Raw genomic sequence first — 18,826 nt, 5'->3', positions numbered from 1 at the left:
GTGTGTGTGTGTGTGTGTGTGTGCACGTGTGTGTAAGTGTTTCCATGTCTCTGGAAAATGACATTAGGTAAAAGTCATCTGTCTCCATCATCAGTGCAAGTTTGAATCATTGCCTTTTTATTTTTTTACTTTTTATTTCATTTATTGATATTTTTTTGTTGCTATAGATTACATTACTGCTCATTTTCCTGCCTGAGCAGACATTCAAATTTATGTTTTTGTGTGTGTGTGTGTGTGTGTGTGTGTGTGTATGTGTGTGTTGGAGCATAATTGACATACTGACACAATATCCTTTATGAAATGTTTCTTTTCAGACATACTGCTGGCCTTTATCAAATGTGATGACAGCTCAGAACCATTCCAGGGGGTAAGTTATTCTCAGCAGTAATGCCTGTTAGTTTTTTTCTGTCTCCTTTTTCGTCCACATTGATAAAGTAAGGTTTTTACTGGCTTGATAATTATGATCTGTGAGTCTCTCAGACGGTTTTGGTGAAATCAGCTTTGCACAAGAAACATTTTAAGTTGTTGAAATAAATCATGTTCACAGAGAGGTTGTATCAGGTATTTGTATGATTTTTTGTAGGTCAGCAAAGGTATATATATATATATTAAAATCAATTCATTTTGTCAACACAGGATAAGATAAAGATAGAAAATAGTTGTTTTTTGAGGGAGGACTATTTTTCCAAATATGATTTAACTGTTTGAGTGCAGCAACTAACAAGTTGAGTGCTGCCATTGCACCTGTGCATCCATCAGGAAAGAGATGCAGTTTGGAAACTAGGAAACATGTGGTGTGAACTGAACTATTGACAAACTGATGTGTACTCTACTCTGGAAGGAACCATTGTGGAAAACGCAGCCAAATCTGATGGTAGCTTTCACTGGACTGTGACGGTCATCTGAACATAGATTGTGATGACGTTTTTGTGTTGTTGACAAAGCTGACTGCACTCAGTTGACTGTGTTCAGCACTGACCTTTTGCCCAGGTCCAGATGTTACACTGGATGACTTTATTCTGCACAGGAAATTCTTGATGCCCAGACATCAGTGACTCAGGCCATCACGGCACTGAACGCCACTGTGAACATGTCTCTGCCCTTCAACATCTCTGACAGGGTAAGTCATGACTGTGTGTGTCTGGATGTTGTTGTCTCTTGTCCTGGCAGGTATTTGAGAATATGGTGTGTAAGTGTATTATTCGCATACACAGACTTAAATAAAAATGCCCAGATTTAGTCATGTGGCCGAAAGTCAGATGTATCTTCTTTTGTTGCTGAGTAAAAAAAAAAAAGGTCAAGCCAGTACAAGATAACATTTGTGTTTTGCATTATGTATGAAAACATTTTTGATGTGTTCATAATCTGCTGTGATGTAAAACTTTTAATGAAAAGTGTGTTTTTGCTGACATGCACACACCATTTGAACATGTAAAAGTTTTAATGTAAAATGTTTTTGCTGCCATGCATACACCATTTGAAAATCATTTGTAGGTACTATTTTTTGTTGTAAAATGTGTCTTTCACAATAAGAAGATCATTTATTAATTAAAATTTCTGTCTTTCAATTCCAGATATCAGGTCCCGTAACCATGGTGCGAAACGACCTGAAGTTTTTTTTTGGCAACCTGTCATCTCTGTCAACACAGATTGGCAGCTGTGATACCATTCACAATGAATATGTCACTGCTGTCCAGAGTGTTTGCTACACTGTGATGTGAGTAGAAAAGAGCTGGTGATGCACAGGCAAATATTTATTTGATTAATTACTGATACTGATATCAGTCCTACCTTCAGTTAGAGACGAACTCTTTGTGCTTTACAGATACAGTCTTTGCACAGCAGGCTGCCACCTGGGTAGAGTGGACTGACAGGCTGCCTTAAAGTTGCTCGTCATTCCTTTTCTGTCAGTCAGGCTTCAGTCACACGCATGCATGCACATGTTTTTTGTCCTGTCTAACTGTAACATGCTTAGAATGTTGATATTTCTTTACAGATATTTTATTCTTTTGATTGTTGCATTTAATGGAGCCTCTCGTTTGCATCGAAGTATATATGTTTCAAGGGACATTTATTTCTTTTAAAGATTTAAAGAAAGTTTTTGAGGCAATATGATTGGGTTTGATAGAAAGTAAAGGGAGACCGCGAGAGGGAGATGAATGAAAGTCAAGATTGAGGTCCATCAAAAAGTGTGATTAAGTTTTCAGAAAGAGTTGTAGGTTTGAGGGAATATGACAGATCTCTTCCATTCTGAAAGTTGTACCTGTTATTCATAGGCTAGTAAATGTTAGTCAACACTTAAAAAGTTTGAAATATAGTTGTTGTTTTTTAGCTTAGATGATATTACTTTGCTTTCCCTGATGAACTGTCAGCTTATATCAAACTGCAGCATTTTTGAAAGCATTGACTGATTGAGAACTATGCTTTCACCTTTGTCCTGACTGAGCTCTGTCATCCAAGTGCTTTAGGGATTGCAGATGAAATATCACCACAGTGTTATGTGGAAAGGGGATCAGTTATGTAAACCAGGTTGGACTGTTTGTATTGCTCTCCCAGGGAAGGCGTGGGGTACCTGGTGCTGTTCACAGCAGTGGTGGGCATGTCCAGTGCTCTCCTGGTCGTATGTGCTGCTCGGGCCTGGCCTCACTTGAAGCGGAGAAGGTTTGTATGTCATTGGTGTGGTTTGAAGCAAAACGGTTGGAAATTACGATTATAGTTGCTTTTATTTGACTCCCAGAAAAGAAGTATGGCTGCCTAAGTGGTTGGGTAAAAATATTCAAAGCCCATTTGGAGATAACAAGTAAACATGGAAGTTGTGGTCTATAAATGCAGAAGAAGAAAAAGCCTTTACAGACACAATCTGGCTTATTAAGTTAAATTGCCAAGCCTATTGTTCTTGGTGACAGTGTCATGTGAAAAGAAGAATAAGGAGGTTGTGTGCTACCAGGAGAGCAGAGTCACTAAGTGAAGCATGAAAAGAGAGATAAATGCTTTGTGGGGAGATCGAGAGAAATAAATGCTTTGGGGAGATACCATTTTTTAATTCAAAGGGAGAATTGAAAAAGAAATATCAAGAAATCTTCCCGAGAGTGCTAGGCAGAATTTCAAAGGAGGAGTTTGCAAAGACAGCATGACATGCTGCGTTACTGCGTCGGTACCACACAGTTTAAGACACAAAACCGCATTTGTTACAGTGCATGAATTTTCAGGTGTTGAACAGCTGAAATAAATGCCCTGTGACCAGCAGTAAGTAATTTGGTGTCAGATTTTCAGTATCACAAAAGTAGGAGAAATAACTGGGGAGAATGACAGTGGTGGTTTGGTTATGGGGTTGACAGAGGAAGAGGAAGGTGCCGAGGTCAGGACTACACAAGAGTTGATGACTCGGATCCATTTCTTCCCGACCCTCCTCCCTATGAAAGAAACTACGGGTCAATGAGGCACTCCACTGTGAACAATGAAAGCCCTCTGAATGCTGAAGTGATGTAAGTATGTGCTTTACAAATACTTGCACACACACACACACACACACACACACACACACATGTATGTCCATGTCCATACACCCAGTATATGCCTAGATATATATTTACAAGTCATACATTTACACATGTCTGTTGTTTTGTCTTTTTTTGGCTATCCTTTTTTCTTTCATTTCTTTGGTTAAATAAAATTTTGATTTGTTTCACCTCTCCCTCTCCCTCCGTCTGTCTCTCTCTCTGTCTCACTATCTCATCATCTTCTATGTGTGTCTGCCTATCCCATCATCCCTTCTCGTTTTTTTTTTTTCTCTCTCTCTTGTTTATGATGATGTCAGAGCCTGTTACAGTGCTAAATGTCATGTTTATCATTGTTCACCAGATTGTGGTTAATTTACATATTTGTGTGAAGCTGAATGATTGTGGTCCTGAGTTTATTTGTAAAATGATGAAATCGAAAGTTTTCTTTGATTATAATGTTGCATACCAATGATTTCTTTTTCAGAATTATGAGCAAGTTTGAGTTAATTTTGTAACATGCCTGCTAATCCACAAATGAGCATAATTTTTGATAGCAAGCAGGCTCATCCAGTTTCATGTGGTCTGTTCATTTTAGTTCCTGTTACTGAATTTGTAAAGTTAGATAATATGTGTTTGTGTGTGTGTGCGCACATGTTTGTACGTGGCAGTTTAGATATACATTCTGTGTTTCTGTATGATATACCAGAATGGTCAACAATGAAGATGGACCTATGATGAACCTAGGACCAGATAGTGATTCACCACCACCTGCCGTAAGTTGACCACCACTTAATTATAAAAAAAAAAAAAGAAAGTTGACCACCACTTTCCATGTTTTCTAATGCCGTGTTTTGAAGTTTTGTTGTTGTCGCATCACTTTGGTCTGAAAGAGAGGTCATAGGCTCAGGCATACATAGGTCTGGTAAACGTGTGCTTGAACATGTATGTCAGCAATGATAAATCTGTAAATTTATGTAAAATAGTATGAACTCTTATTGTTCCTCTCATTCCCTTTGACTGTACCTTTGTCTCATTTTTCTTTCTCTTCTCGTTGTTAACTTGTGGAAAGGCCACAGGAGTGTTCAGAGTTGCTGTGTTAACACTGTCTAGCCCCCTCTCTGTGTCTCTCATACATACACATCTCTCTCTCTCTCTCTCCATGCACACACTGTTTTTGTTTTTTGCCTTAACTCACTCAACCCTCAGTCAAAATGGCCAGGTTTCCCTCTCAAATCGCACTATTTTAAGCAGTTTTTAAAAAATCACAAAAAATCAACCACTCACCCTACAAACATAAAACACATACCAGTGGACAGATATAACAATGAATTTACTAAAAATGCTTACCTTAAGTGAAGGAACCACATGGTTTTGATGATATAGGTAATCCAATATGATACACATTGGCAGGAAAACAAAAAAAAAATTGAACACAGGTAATCCACTTCTTCATGCTCTGAATCCTCCTACACTAGTTCAGTCACACTCATGTACTCTTGGTTTGATGTGCTTATGATACTATTTATGCATGCTGTATATAAAAAGAGATCTGATGAGAATATATTGGAAAAAAACACAAAAAAGTGATTGCTGCTTGCAGTCTTGAAAAACACACTGGAAAACATTTGCAGGACTGTACACTCATTGGAAAAAAACACCACACAAACACTCTTTTTTACACAATGCACACACTGTAGACACTTCTGTGACACTGTTACTTGCTGTAGTCTTGTTTGGTGTGGTAGATTTTAAAACAGGGCACAGCACATAGGGCTTTCTGGCACTGTTGACACTGGAACTTGGTGCGCTGCACCCTGTTCTTCAGGTGCTCTCTGGTGGCTCCTCTTGCCTTCTCCCTGGCATAGCACACAACACAGTGCCTGTAGCCTGTGTTCTCCATGAAGTGTTGGTTCTTGCAGTCGAGGCGGTTGACTTCCTCGTTGACCGGGGCAGCAGCACGATTCTGCTCCTCATCATCCCCAACTGGAAGACTGGCGAGGTCGTAACACACTGATATGGCAAATTGTTCCAGTGTCAGTGGTTTTTTCCCCAGACTCCTCTGCAGCTTGTTGTAGAGGCAGTGAGACTGGATCATTGTGAGGGTCAAAAGGTGGAAGGCCAGCTTCTTCCACCATTTGATGGTCTTCCGGTGCATAGGCATGTATGAGATCATCTGGTCACTGCGGTCCACACCAGCCATATTGCCAATGTAGTCAACAACAGCCGTGGGTTTTCTCTTGTGTTCTGACCGTGATCTCACTGCAATCATTTCAGGGATGTGCTGAGTGGTTATCATATGCACATCCCTCTTGTCCTTCCACCTAATGACCATCACCTGATTCAGTCTCCTGTAGTCCATCTGGCCGCGGGCGAAGGCTCCAGTCACCAAATCCTTTGGCATGCCCACCCGGTTAGCCCGCACAGTGCCTACACATCCAGTGTTGACAGCAGTGAGACTGTGGGCCAAGGTGGGTGAGCAGTAGTAGTTGTCCACATAAAGGACATAGCCGCAGTCTTGCAATTGGTCGAGGAGCCTGAAGACAACATCGTGGGGGCGGTTGCTGAGACCCGGCTTGTGGCAGTACACCTCAAGGTTCCACACATACCCCGAGGAGCTCTCACACAGCTCATACAGCTTGATGCCCCACTTGACCGGCTTGTCCTTCATGTAGACCCGGAAAGATGACCGGCCTCTCCAGGGGCAAAGGGCCTCGTCGATGCAGATATTCTGCTCCGGGATGTACACAGTCTTGAAGAGCTGAAACATGCAAACAGTTTTTACTATTGTGGACAATCACAATATGTATGATACAGCAAACCATCACCACTACTTCAGCAAATACTACCACTATCTACTAACATTTGCTATCATTTGAACTGATAATATTTAACAAGTGGGGAAGAATAAATAACACACACACACACACACACACACACACACACACACACACACAACACACGCAACACACACATTCACACACATTCACACACACACAAGCATGCATGCACACACACACACACACACACACACACACACACATTCAAAACAAACACACAAAAAAGAAAATAACTTACATGCACAAGGTGGTCAATCAATGGTCTCAGCTTGTGGAGTGGATCATGGTCAGGATGGTTTCGCTCCAGGAATGTCGAGTTGTCGTTCAGGTGGAAGAACGACAGGATGGCTCTGAACCTGTCGCGTTTCAACAGCTTGGAGGCAAATCCAGTCTTCACAACTGGATTAGTACACCAGTAGTCCACTATTCTTGGTTTCTTTACAATCCCCATGTGGATGAGGATAGCCAGAAATTTTCTGATTTCATCCAGTGTCACAGGCTTCCAGGTGTTGAACTGTGACCGTGGGGAAAGTTCTTCTCTTTGCTGTACCTGCTGGATATTTTTTGCAGCATAACGGTTTGTCTCTGTTTTCATGTGTTTTAGCATACTTTTATCAATGAAGAGACTGTAAAAATCAATTGGTTTGCAGTCCTCCCAAGGCGGCAATTTGAGGGGGCCCTGAAATCCTGGTGTCAAACCGAAGGGTGGGTTGAGTGGAAAATTGGCCAAATTTCTACTCCACTCATACATATAATCTGGATCTATATGATCATCAAACAGATTGTCCTGATCTATTTCCATCTCCTCGTGATCTTCTCCATTAGTTGGAGAATCAGCCGCTGCAGCAGGCGCACGTGTTGGTGTCGAGTTTCGCTGACCAGTCATTCCGCCTTCATCATCGTCAGTGTCCGCCACTTCGTCATCGTTTTCGTCAGGAATATAGTCAGAATCAGAGTCCAAAATTTCGTCACCTGCATCGTCGAACATTCCAACAACAGCATCTTCGTCATCAGACCCGGTTTCATGGATCAATTCGAGTGCTTGAGCCATTTTTATGTTCCGCACGAACCGGTTTCCACGTGGAGTCGCCATGTTGAAAACCAACTGGTGGTGAGCGCGAGGGTGGTTCACTTTTCAAACAAAGAAAACTGCTATAGAATGAACGAACAACGGTCTAAGGGAAGGAACTCGCAAGAAAAGTGTCTGATCTATCTGAAAACTGTGAGTTATCGCCCTTAAAGTAAGATCGGTAACGTTAAAAAAGGATCAAAACCTGTCGTAACAATGCGTCCGACAGGATTTCAAGTGAGCGGAATAGTGTCGGAAACCGGCTGCCGACCAGATGCTGTTGAGTTAAAAAACATACATATGATTTAAAATACATAGTATTCCTTTTGTGTTTCTGAGTGAGGCGCTTTGTACGAAAAGTTTTTCCCCTGTATTATATATATTTTTGATAGTGATAACAATAATAATGTGCATTTATATGCTGCTTACCCAGCGGCTCTAAACATATTTGACAATACATTTGTTATGAATTAGACACAGGAATATGATTTTTTTTTAAAAGATGCACGTTAGATGTCAATGAATATGATAAAAACACATCATATGTTAGATGTTAATGAATATGATAATAAAAACAAACATGTTTCTTGGTGTGTTTTTTTAATGTGTGTGTGAATGAATTCCACCCTTTGTGTGCAGTACCAGCCAGCGCACTACATGCAGCAGTACTACAGCTTGGCCCCCACACCCAACAGCGTCACTCAGTCCACCCACACCGCTTGAGGCAGTCACCGCTGTCCTCAGTTTGCTCTGTTCTTCTTGAAGGCTTTTTCTGGGGTGAGAGAGGGAAGGGTTTGCAAGAAATCTCCAGTCAGAACTGTGGGATTTCCAACATACTGCATATAAGTCTCAAATCAGAGCTGTGGGATTTCCAGCATCTTTTGGTAAAGAATTTTTGCTTTGTGTATGAATGGGAAGAAGATATATATAACTTTTACACAATATTCATATCCAAGGGGTAATGTGTCTCAGATGAATAGAAGGAACTCCCAACTTAAATTCATGACCATTAGCTAGACAGCAGTCTTGAAATTTTGGGGGAAAAAACACCACCACCAAAATAGTTAAAGTGTTCTAAAACAACTGATGAAGGCTTCAGGTTTGAAGCATATGTTTGTCTCCTGTTTTTTAATTGTTTGAACCAGTCAGAGTGTGGGAGCAAACTTTTTTTTCTTTGTTTTCTTCAAATAATTCATGTACCTGATAATCACCGGGTTTTTTTTTTTCCATTTGGGCCTAATATTGATGTTAATCATTGATCTGTTTCAAGATAGATTTTTTTTCACATATTTATTTTCTCTGTTTTTGTGTGTGTTTCCCAAATCTGCTATGCAACTTTGATCTCCTCCACTTATTTGACTGACTTCAGAACAAAGGGCCACAACGGCACTTCTTCCAGTTCTGGGCTGCCCTCTTCACTTTGGCCCATGTTTCTGTCAAAAACCTAATTTTAGGGTGGGGGTGGGGTGGGGCAGGTGAAAATGTCTGTAGTGTAAGATAATGATTATTTGTGAGCTCAACCTTGAAGTCTAGTTTCATGTGCTTGTACTTGGTGCCATATTCCTGTCAATAATTTTTTTCTTTCTTTTTTAAATTACACTCTCACTTTACTTTCCACCTGCTGGGCAGTAGAAACTAGTTTCCTCTCATTTGCTCAGAACATGTTAACTCTTTCTTGTTAAAGGACTGCATATCTGGCCCCTCTTTGCACAGTGCTTGTTTTCAAGGGACCTTCTGTGTAGTCCCAGATTTCAGGTGTTTTTGGGTTTGTTTGTTTTTTTGTATTAACCAGTTGATGGAACCACTTGTATGAAACTGTTATAGATGGTTCTAGCATTGTGATTTGAGTGCAAGCATACTGTAACTTAGGTTTTGTGAGCTGTCCACTTATGAGCAGATGGCCAACTTTGCACCAATTCACCAGCTCTGTTCACAATGAGTGGCATGATGGTGATGCCTAGTACTTCAAGCTTCCATGATGACAGAAATGGGCAGAGTTGTCATTGTGTGCAAGAAGTCCTAGACCTGGTACAAATAACTGGGTCAGATGTGTTTTTATGATTTTTTTTTTTTAACCCTATACAGTTGGTCAGTATCTGTGGGAAGTAAGGGTAGAAATCTGCCGAAAATGAGTGATTTAATGGGTTGGGTTTTTTTGTTGTTTTTTTCATGTCAGAAATTTCCAGTGAATGAAATGATATGTGAGAATTGCTCTGTAGTTGTGGGCGGCTGTCAGGGTATAATCAGGCTTACAGTGATGCCTGACTGTTTGGATTAATGATAAATGTTGATTATTGAATTGAGCATAGGCTGTAGAGACGTGATGATTTTTTTCTGTTCTTGAGAGTCTCGCGCTTTTTTTGGCAACATAATTTCTGTATGTGTAATTGACGCTTTTTGCTGATATTGTGAATTTGAGGAATTTTGTTTCTTTGATGGTGGTGGTGGTTTTTGTTGTTTTTTTTCTTGTTGTTGTTGTTGTTTGTTTGGTTAGTTTGAGGTTTTTTTCCTTCTTTTTTGTGGTGTTCTTGATTCTGCACAGTTAAACTCAATTATGTATGGACAGTTTTCAGTTGAATTATGATTGTTGATACTATTTTGATGCTTTTGTTTTCTTTTTTTCTTTTTTTTTTTATCTGCTGTGCATGGTATTGCAGAATCAATCTGTGTCATTTGTGAGGTATTTGTCAGATGCGATGTATTTATTGATAACTTTGCCTTTTTGTGCTGTTCTTGAAACTACACAGTGAAGCATGGTGTACTTTGTTACTTTCTTGGTGTAATGATTGTTAGAACATTTTGATCATCTTTGGTTAAGGGTTGAGACAATAAGTAACAGCAATGGAGAAAAAATCACAATGAAATGCCCCTTCAGTCATTTCAAAAGTGACTTTGCAAAGAGACTAAAAGAAAAAACATTGTGTCAGAGAAACCATAAAAAAGCCTTTTGTGTCACATACAGGGTCCCTTTCAATTTTCTAATGGAGAAGGCCATTTGCTGTGCCTTCTGTACCTTGGATAGAGTTGTCAGGTGTTTAGGCAATAGGAAAAGAACAACATATTGACATTCCCACTGAGGTCATAGGATCATGGTGGCTATAAGTATCTACCTTTGGAACGTAAACAAGAAACACTTCCTGAACTTGCGTGTTCCCAACTTCCACAGCAGAAAATTACAATCTGGTGTCTTCACAAACCCACCAGTGAAGGGTTGTATTAGAACTTTGAATAGAAAAAGATGACAAAAGAGTTCTAAACATGCACACAATGCGAATCAGCTGTATTGTAACCCAAACAATGTGTACATGTGTTGAGGGTAACCAATGGAAACCTCACCCATGGAATGAAAGGAGTTATGTCTGGCACAACTGATGTAATGGTATTCTCAGTTGAAAACAATTTGCTGGACCCTCACTGTTGCATTGAAAGGTTTAATATTAATGCTTTCCATTTTGCCTTTTTCTTTTAGCAATTTTTTTTATGCATCATTACAAAAAAATCCATTTTCATAATGATGGGAGGGTTGTTCACCTGTTTGTTTTCTCCCCACTTCTCTGTTGTGTAAAAATCTTAACATATGTGCATTTTTTCAAGTGTAGGAAACAGTTAATGCATGATGCTCATTAAATTGCTTTTGTAAGATGCTCATCAAATTCCTTTTGTAATTTACAATCCTCTTTTCTCTGTGATATGACTGTTGTTTCTTTTTCTGGGTTGTTAAATGAAAGACTGAACTGTGTTGTACCAGTAATTTGATTGGAGTATGGTACATTGCATGTGTCAGTATGGCATATATAAGCTCTTTACTTTGTTGATCCACCCACTTACGATTCGGTTCACCCTTTTTATTAACTAATAATTAACTATGTAGATATGTGCAGTAACATCTACCTGTAACATAGAGGATTTCTTGTCAACCACTTTGTAAGTTCAGGGTTTGTTTTTCTGACTGACAAGTACACAGTTATGTTACAAAGCTCAGTCGTCTTTCTTTTTCTGTTTAGCTCAATATGATAAAACATACTACTTTGAAAAAAGCAGGGGAAAAAATCATAAGCTCAGTCAAAAAGCTGGAAACTATTCATTTTTTTTGTGTGTGCTTAGATTATGTATCTATTTGGTTGAAAACATTCCAGTGCAAACATATTTTCATAATGTTGTCTTGACTACCATATGCTGTATTTATAGGGTATCTGATTGCTTGCTTTGATTAAGCATGTCCAAACGATGTTCTTTTTCCCAATGGTTTGTTTTGGACTAAGGATGTATTATTGCTTCTGATGGATTAAGTATCTGAAAACTACGCTATTTGCCAAATGTTTGTTTTCTTTCTTTTCAGGAAATTGCTCTTAAAAGCTCAGCTTTTCGAGTTTTCACTTTCAGTCAGAATGTCCAAAGGTTTTCAACTGCCAGTCTGTCATTTGTTCTGTTGTTTGTCCCTTTTAAATTGTTGTTCATGCTGTACCTTTTTGCTTATTGGCTACTACTTTTCCCTCTGACTTAGAGCTCCCAAGCCAAAAATACAGGTTGAGGCATATTTTGGGTTTTTGTGTCCCAATTTTGAAGTCATCCTGTGGCCTTTTATGTTTCTTCTTTCAAGTGTGTTTGAAACATCAGATATTGTGTGCAGAGAATGATTTTATCTTGATTTTAACTGATATTGGAATGCAGGAATCTTTTTAACAGAATCTGTAGCAGACTGTGCTGTAGCCAGTTCAAGAGCAGATGAGACTTTCACATTGTGGGGGGCACTGAGATTCACAGACCTGTACCTAATGCACTTTAAGGTGGTTGATGATGATGGTAATCAAGATGACCGGGACTTGTGGACAAACATGGATACTTACTCAGTATTCATAACAGCTTTTTTTTTCTTTTTCTTTTTTTTAATAATCTCAGAGAGACATTTCTGTATGAGATACTAATTCTCTCTGATGCACAGTGATTTAGGTCAGTGGCTAATTTTGCTATGGTATGCATTTCACACCCCTCTCACACAGTCACTTTATCCAGTTCTCATCAGACCGCATTGGCTGAGTGCCAAGAAAATCGCTCACACTGTCCTGCTAATAATTCAGTCACTTTCTGTCATCTGCTAAGGTTTGCACAGCCAGCATCACTCACTGATAGTTGTATCTTGGCCACCCTCTTGATTGCTCCCTTTATTTTCTATCAAATCGTCCTATGAATGTTCATCACTGTCTTCTTCGAGTTTACGTTTCAATTCTTTCTGAGCATCAGCAAAAGAAAGCAATCTTGTTTGATTTAGTTCGCTACGATCGCATGTCTTGAGCATGGCGTCAGTCCGACATTTTGTTGAGCAAGCGAGGAGAGGAGCCAGGCAAACACTTGGACAGTAACTCAACCAAAACGTTCAAATAAAGGACTGCCTCATGACGTAGATGGGGTTTGTAGCTATGAATAGAATCCAGAAAGATTCCCGAAGCTAAAGCTACCAGCATTTTTGTCAACGAACTGAACGCAAAGCAGGGAAAAGTCAGAATATTTCGATGACAAGTTATCTCGTCATTGTGGCAGCAAAGCATACATGCTTGCCATGATGAGTTATCTCGTCATATAGGCAGCCTAGGGGTTAAAAGAAGCCCATAGCCAGTCTTTCAGGTGTAGCACACTCTCTGTGCATATCAAAGACTTCCGTGGCAAGAACAGAGTTGCAAGCTGAATGTCTAATTGTGTCCAAAAAAAGTGTTCATTTGTGATGACTTCTGTACCAACCTTCCTTACTTGCTAAGTTTACATGTTCTCAGTTTTTACCTCCCTAAACCTGTTGTTTCAATAGCACTAAAGTTGCATTTTGAAGATGAAAGTGCTATCTTTTATTTTAAAAGTATGTTCATGTTATAAATTCATCAGTTGATTTATAATTCAAATTTTGTGAATATATATTTTCAAAGGTTGTGCCCAAGGCAGGTAGGGGTAAGAATGAATGAGGCTAATTTAGGCACACAAAAGAAAATATGTGTGTGAGAGTTGGGAGACTCTACTCCTTCTTTTTCTTTCCCCCCCTTTTTTGTTGTTGTATTTTGATTCTTTTCTAAAGTTTGACAGGCTGTGAAATATGAAAAACAATTTTAATATTGTAAAATAGACTTGTTGCATATGTATACAATGGAATGTATGGTTGATTCAGTAGAGCACTACATGAACAGATGTAGACAGTTTTTTTATCTTTGTACACAGTGTGCATGGAAAGACTTGTTTCTATATATGGCTTTACTTATTTGCGTCGTGTTTGTATCTGCATGTATATGGAATCTACTCTTGTAAGCTTTATCTGTAACCATTTCAGTTAGTTTTATTTGTTTGTACATTCTTGTGTGTGTGTGTGTGTGTGTGCTTGCACTCATATGTGTCTATGAATGTGTAAGCTCATGTGTGCATGTGAGTGTGTGTGTATGTATGTGTGTGTGCATGACTGAATAAGCGAGAGACAGAATGGACTTGCATTTTCTGTATAGTTTGTGTATAATTGAGTCTACCAGTATGTTTAAAAAAAATTAGAACAAACATCTAAATTACTGTTTGAAGATGCACCATGTCTTCATCACCAAGTAAGCAGAGTGCCTGCAGTCAGTGCTGAAGATGCATACAATCTCCCACCGCCACCCAATATTGACTTTATTTATCTGTCATTTTGCACATTGATATTCAAGTGGAGTCATCTATGAACAATTTGTTAAGTTTAATTTCATGTAAAGAAAAATTAGTATTTAAGAAAATGTAGTTGTGTTGATACATAAGTTGCTTTCAGCTTAGCTGAAGGTCCTATACTTTTAAGCCGATTAACAGCTTTTTTCTGCTTGTATTTTCTTTCCCCACTTTTGTTCTTCCCCTCACTCTCTCTCTTTCACTCTCTCCCCTTCCCTGTCTGCCTCTGTTCATGCCTCCTTTTTGTCTTCTCCTCCTGCTCCTCCTTCTAGCTTATTTGTGGTATGGGTAGGTGGTGGTGGGCTCTCTGATTTGGTCTTTTGTGCAGATAGTTTGGGTCACTTTTTTCAGCTCCATTGTTAATGTCATTGATGAAACTACATGTATGTAATTGATGATAAAAGAACCCTTTTATATGTATACAGGTGTTAATATGAAAAAATGTAGAAATAGTAAAAACTCAGTTGTCTCTCAATAATGATATGCTTGGGTGTGGGTTTTTTTCCTATTTATGTCAAGTGTTTACATAGTCTTACAATGAATTTACACAAATGGAACTGTGCTCCAAAGAATAAATGCATATTAGTATATCTATTCTTATGATTTTATTCATCTCCTCTGGAGAATAGGGTTGGAGAAAGTTGAGGGATTGTGAGGAAGGGGACGAAAGGGGATTAGATGATTGGGTGGTATACAGTATTTCTCCTGTTATCAGTCTGCTGACATGGATAAGCTTTTCGCCAGCTTATGTTTTGTTTTCGTTTATTTTCTGAAAAAAAACTGCCATCAGTGTCAACCCACCATCACCCCTGACCCTACCACCACCTTTTGTGTGTGTGTACTTTGATAATGGCCATGATGAAGGTAAATGGTTTGTTCTTGAAGAAAATGGAGGGGGTGACACTGAAGTAGATACCTGAAAAACGTGCATTCCAACCAATGTGTGTCAGTTGGCATACACATGTATTGCGATAGCTGTGAGAAAGGAAACTATAAATGCTCTTCATAAAAAAAGAGGGTGTGGTGGGGGTGGGGGGCGGGCGAGGGGGGGGATTCTTTCCAGGTACTTTTGTGGATCAGTTTAACTCTGTAAGAGAGAGTGAGTGCATGCATGTGTAATTCATTCTCAATTATCTAATACTATTGATAACACCATTGCATTGTATAATTTATTCAAGTTAAGGATCTTGCTCTCATTTCTGCTTTGACAACTTTAAAAGAGAATTTTATTGCTAGTGCTTTTCTTTTCATTGAATAACGATGTATCTCGCCACTGTTTCTGCTTTAACAGCTCATGAAACTTTTAATGGTAATACTTCTCTTTCACATTCAGAAATTGTTTTGTACCATGTGAAATTTGCAATTCCTGCTTTACTTTTGAACGAGGTGTTATTTTGACTACTGAAGAATGAACATTATATGTGAGCTGATCATGTGCTTTTTTTTGCTTACTACTCTTTCTTTAAACATTACTATATTCCAATATCTTGAATATGTGCAGAATGACTCTGCTTGCTTCAAAACTAATTATGCAATGAAAATTACATTCTTCAATGCTTTTGCTTTAACACTTAGTCTTGTAAAGTTATATATCAACAGACTGAGCTGTAACATATTCTTGTGAAAGCAGTTGATATTGTATGGCAAGATAGAGCTGTATACTTCTGCCAGATAGATTGATAATTAAAAATCAAAATTAAAATATTTTATAAAGCTTTAGTATTTTCACCAAATAAATCATTGAAAAACTAAAGTGTGAGATCTTTGCTCCATAGATCGATGCAGCATTGAAATACAAAACTGTGATGTTTCTGCCCAGTAGATGAATACTTCTTCTTCTTCTGCGTTCGTGGGCTGCAACTCCCACGTTCACTTGTATGTACACGAGTGGGCTTTTACGTGTATGACCATTTTTACTCTGCCATGTAAGCAGCCATGCTCCGTTTTCGGGAGTAGTAGGGATGAATACATCATTTAAAGGCTGAGCTTTAACTCCTCTGCTCATTAGATTGACGCAACACTGAAAGACTGAACTGCAATAATTCTTACCAATGGATTGATACTTCTGTTGTGGTGGGTTACAACACCCTTGTTCATTCATTTACTGTGAAAAAGCTTTAACATGAAATGGCAGTTTTAACATTATTGGGCATCTGTATTGTTTTCAGGGATAGGTGTGTATGGTTGATAAGACAGCTAAGTGAATATGTTTGTTTTTCAAAGTCATAGACAATATGCAGGGAACATAGCATCTGTTGCATTGTTGCTGAAAAGGAAAGACTAAAAATCATTCTGTTTTACCATTTGCTGAAGATTGATTTTGCAGTTGGCTCAGTTTTTGTTTGAAATCATTTTTGACATGAATATGTCTCAGTTTATGCATGCTGTCTCATAGAATTTTTTTTGTTTTTGATACAGTAGTAATTTTTAATGTAACAATCAGAATAAACATTTTGAAAAAAAAAGTGCATCACATTTCTCATTACCCTAAAGTGTTTGTGATGATCTTAAATATGATAGTGAAATATGATAGTGTGCATTCACAACAAACATGCACACCATAGTGTGCATTCACAATAAACATGCACACCAGTTTCTCTCTCACTTAAGGCTCTGTTCTGGGACCTATGCCATCACAATATACTTCATTGATATGCCCTTATACTTAATAGCACTAACAACACTTTGGGAAATGTTTGCAGATGATACCGCTCTACATGCCAGTCCCTAAGATATATACCGAAGTTTTGTTACAAGAGACTAATAATCAGTGAGTCATGTGGTCAGCACTAAACCATACGTGTCTTCATCCACAGAAAACCAAACACTCGGCAGAAGCGCTAATTTCTGATAATTTTGTTCCTGTTGTAATGTATTTATTGAAGAAGTTTGATAGTCATGAGGTGGAAAGTGTAGGGATTATAGAATGGCATAATGGCATTTTGGGGGAATGGGGACATTGTTTGATTATAACAGTGTAACACTATTTGATCATCCTCTGTATTGTTGATACTGATCTTTGAATGTGAATTCTGTCCCAGTGATTCGACATTAATATTAATGAATAATATCCCAGTGTTATCAAGAGAAATTATTTTAAACATAAAATTTACTGCGAAATGCTTTTGTTCTCATTATGCTGCTTTTTTTTCTTGTTTGATGTAAACTGATTTTTCTAATCATTCTTGTAATGAATAAAGATTATGATTCCTTCTTACCTGCAGTTTTTGTGTTTGCATGCACATAATGTTTCTCTGTGTCTTTTGCGGTCTTTCCGTAGTCCTTCCATGGTAGTCACATGCACACACACACACACCTCACTTCCACTATCACTTCTTTGAAAAGATGTTAAGCTGAAGAACGAAGGCACACACACATACATGCACAACACACACACTTAGTGGGAACTTTTTTTTTCGTTTTTTTTCTTGGTTCTGGGATCATGGAAGGACTTAGGGTGTTCGAAATGGTAGTCACCTTGTCTTTATTCATAGTGAAAAATGCATGATATTTCTTACTCGTCACACTATCCTCTTACTTATACAGGATAGATATCTGCTTTCATGGAAAGAATGCATGATCACACAAGCTACATTACTGATACTATATTATTATAATACACTAAAAAAATCTAGTCTTAAAAACAACAGATTTTTTCCTTTAACTTTTTTTTGGGGGTGTGGGGGGAGGGAGATGACACTCTCATGTCTTGTTTGATTCCTACTGTTAATTTCAGACTTGGGGATAGGGGGGTGTTGTAGACCATCACACTCTGCCTCAGTATGTGGCCAAGTTGTTGCCTTCTCACATGAAAGATTTGCCAAATCAGAGGCTTTTTGTGTCACTGATCTGTTTGCTGCCAGCACCCACATGCAGCATATGTGACAAGTGGGATGAAATGGATCATCATCACCTTGAATTTTGACAAAGATTTTGCACACAACACAATAACTTGTCAATTGTTTTATTGTTCGTATTCAGAGTTTTCATTCTGGGGAGCAAATTAAATCCAAATCGTGTTGTTTATAGCCCAGCCAACCACTAAGGCCATATCAGGGCTGATTTTGGGTAGCAATTGGAGTGGGGGATGGAAAACACCAGTTAATGGATGAAGTTTGCTGGTGTTTGGAGGGGAAGTTTCAGTTAAAAATTACCATTTCAGTTGTACTCAGAATTACAGTACTATTATTGTGTTTTTGCTTCTAATTGTTTTGTCATAACACAGCACTTGGTACTATTTGTTGGAGTATGTGATATTTGACACATAAGTATATTAATAATTTATGTTACCAGTTTGGAACTTTTCCATTATATAACTGGAAATGTGTCTCATGCTATTAGATAAGGGAGGGGTGAGTGTAATAAATCAGGTGATGTAATGCCACTACTTTAAGCGATATAATTCTGGTTTGAGATCAATATTGAAAAGGCCTATACCTCAGCAGCTGCATACATGGGGTCCCAGGAAAGACATTGAACTTCTGGGGCAACGAAGCTTGCTTCGGGCATCTTGACTTTCTTTTGTGCTTCTGTGGCACAATATCAGATTGCAGATAATGTTGAGCCAGCAGAACTGTCTAAAAGAAATGACAAACAAAATAAATCAACCTGTATTGTGTAAATGCTGATTATTGAGATCAATAGCAACAAAGCTTGTGTGAACAGTTGTATAAAGTCAAATAGCAATACATACCTTATTGTGAACAACAAAAGAAACCAACAAATACTGTAAACACTGATTCATTAGATCA

The 18,826-nt window shown here is 38.5% G+C and overlaps 1 protein-coding gene across 1 annotated transcript; it reads left to right on the top strand.

The window, feature by feature from the left end:
• Positions 1-57: 57 nt before the first annotated feature.
• Positions 58-17,292, top strand: LOC143279987 (protein tweety homolog 2-like). Its single transcript, XM_076584438.1, has 8 exons — positions 58-67; positions 315-367; positions 1,028-1,120; positions 1,575-1,717; positions 2,557-2,661; positions 3,339-3,485; positions 4,207-4,273; positions 8,046-17,292. The coding sequence occupies exons 1-8, from the start codon at positions 58-60 to the stop codon at positions 8,127-8,129; spliced, it is 702 nt and encodes a 233-aa protein (XP_076440553.1). The 3' UTR covers positions 8,130-17,292.
• Positions 17,293-18,826: the final 1,534 nt, after the last annotated feature.

Source organism: Babylonia areolata, chromosome 1, assembly GCF_041734735.1.
Source record: "Babylonia areolata isolate BAREFJ2019XMU chromosome 1, ASM4173473v1, whole genome shotgun sequence".
NCBI classification, from domain to species: Eukaryota; Metazoa; Mollusca; class Gastropoda; order Neogastropoda; family Buccinidae; genus Babylonia; species Babylonia areolata.
This window is presented reverse-complemented; position numbering and strand designations above follow the sequence as displayed.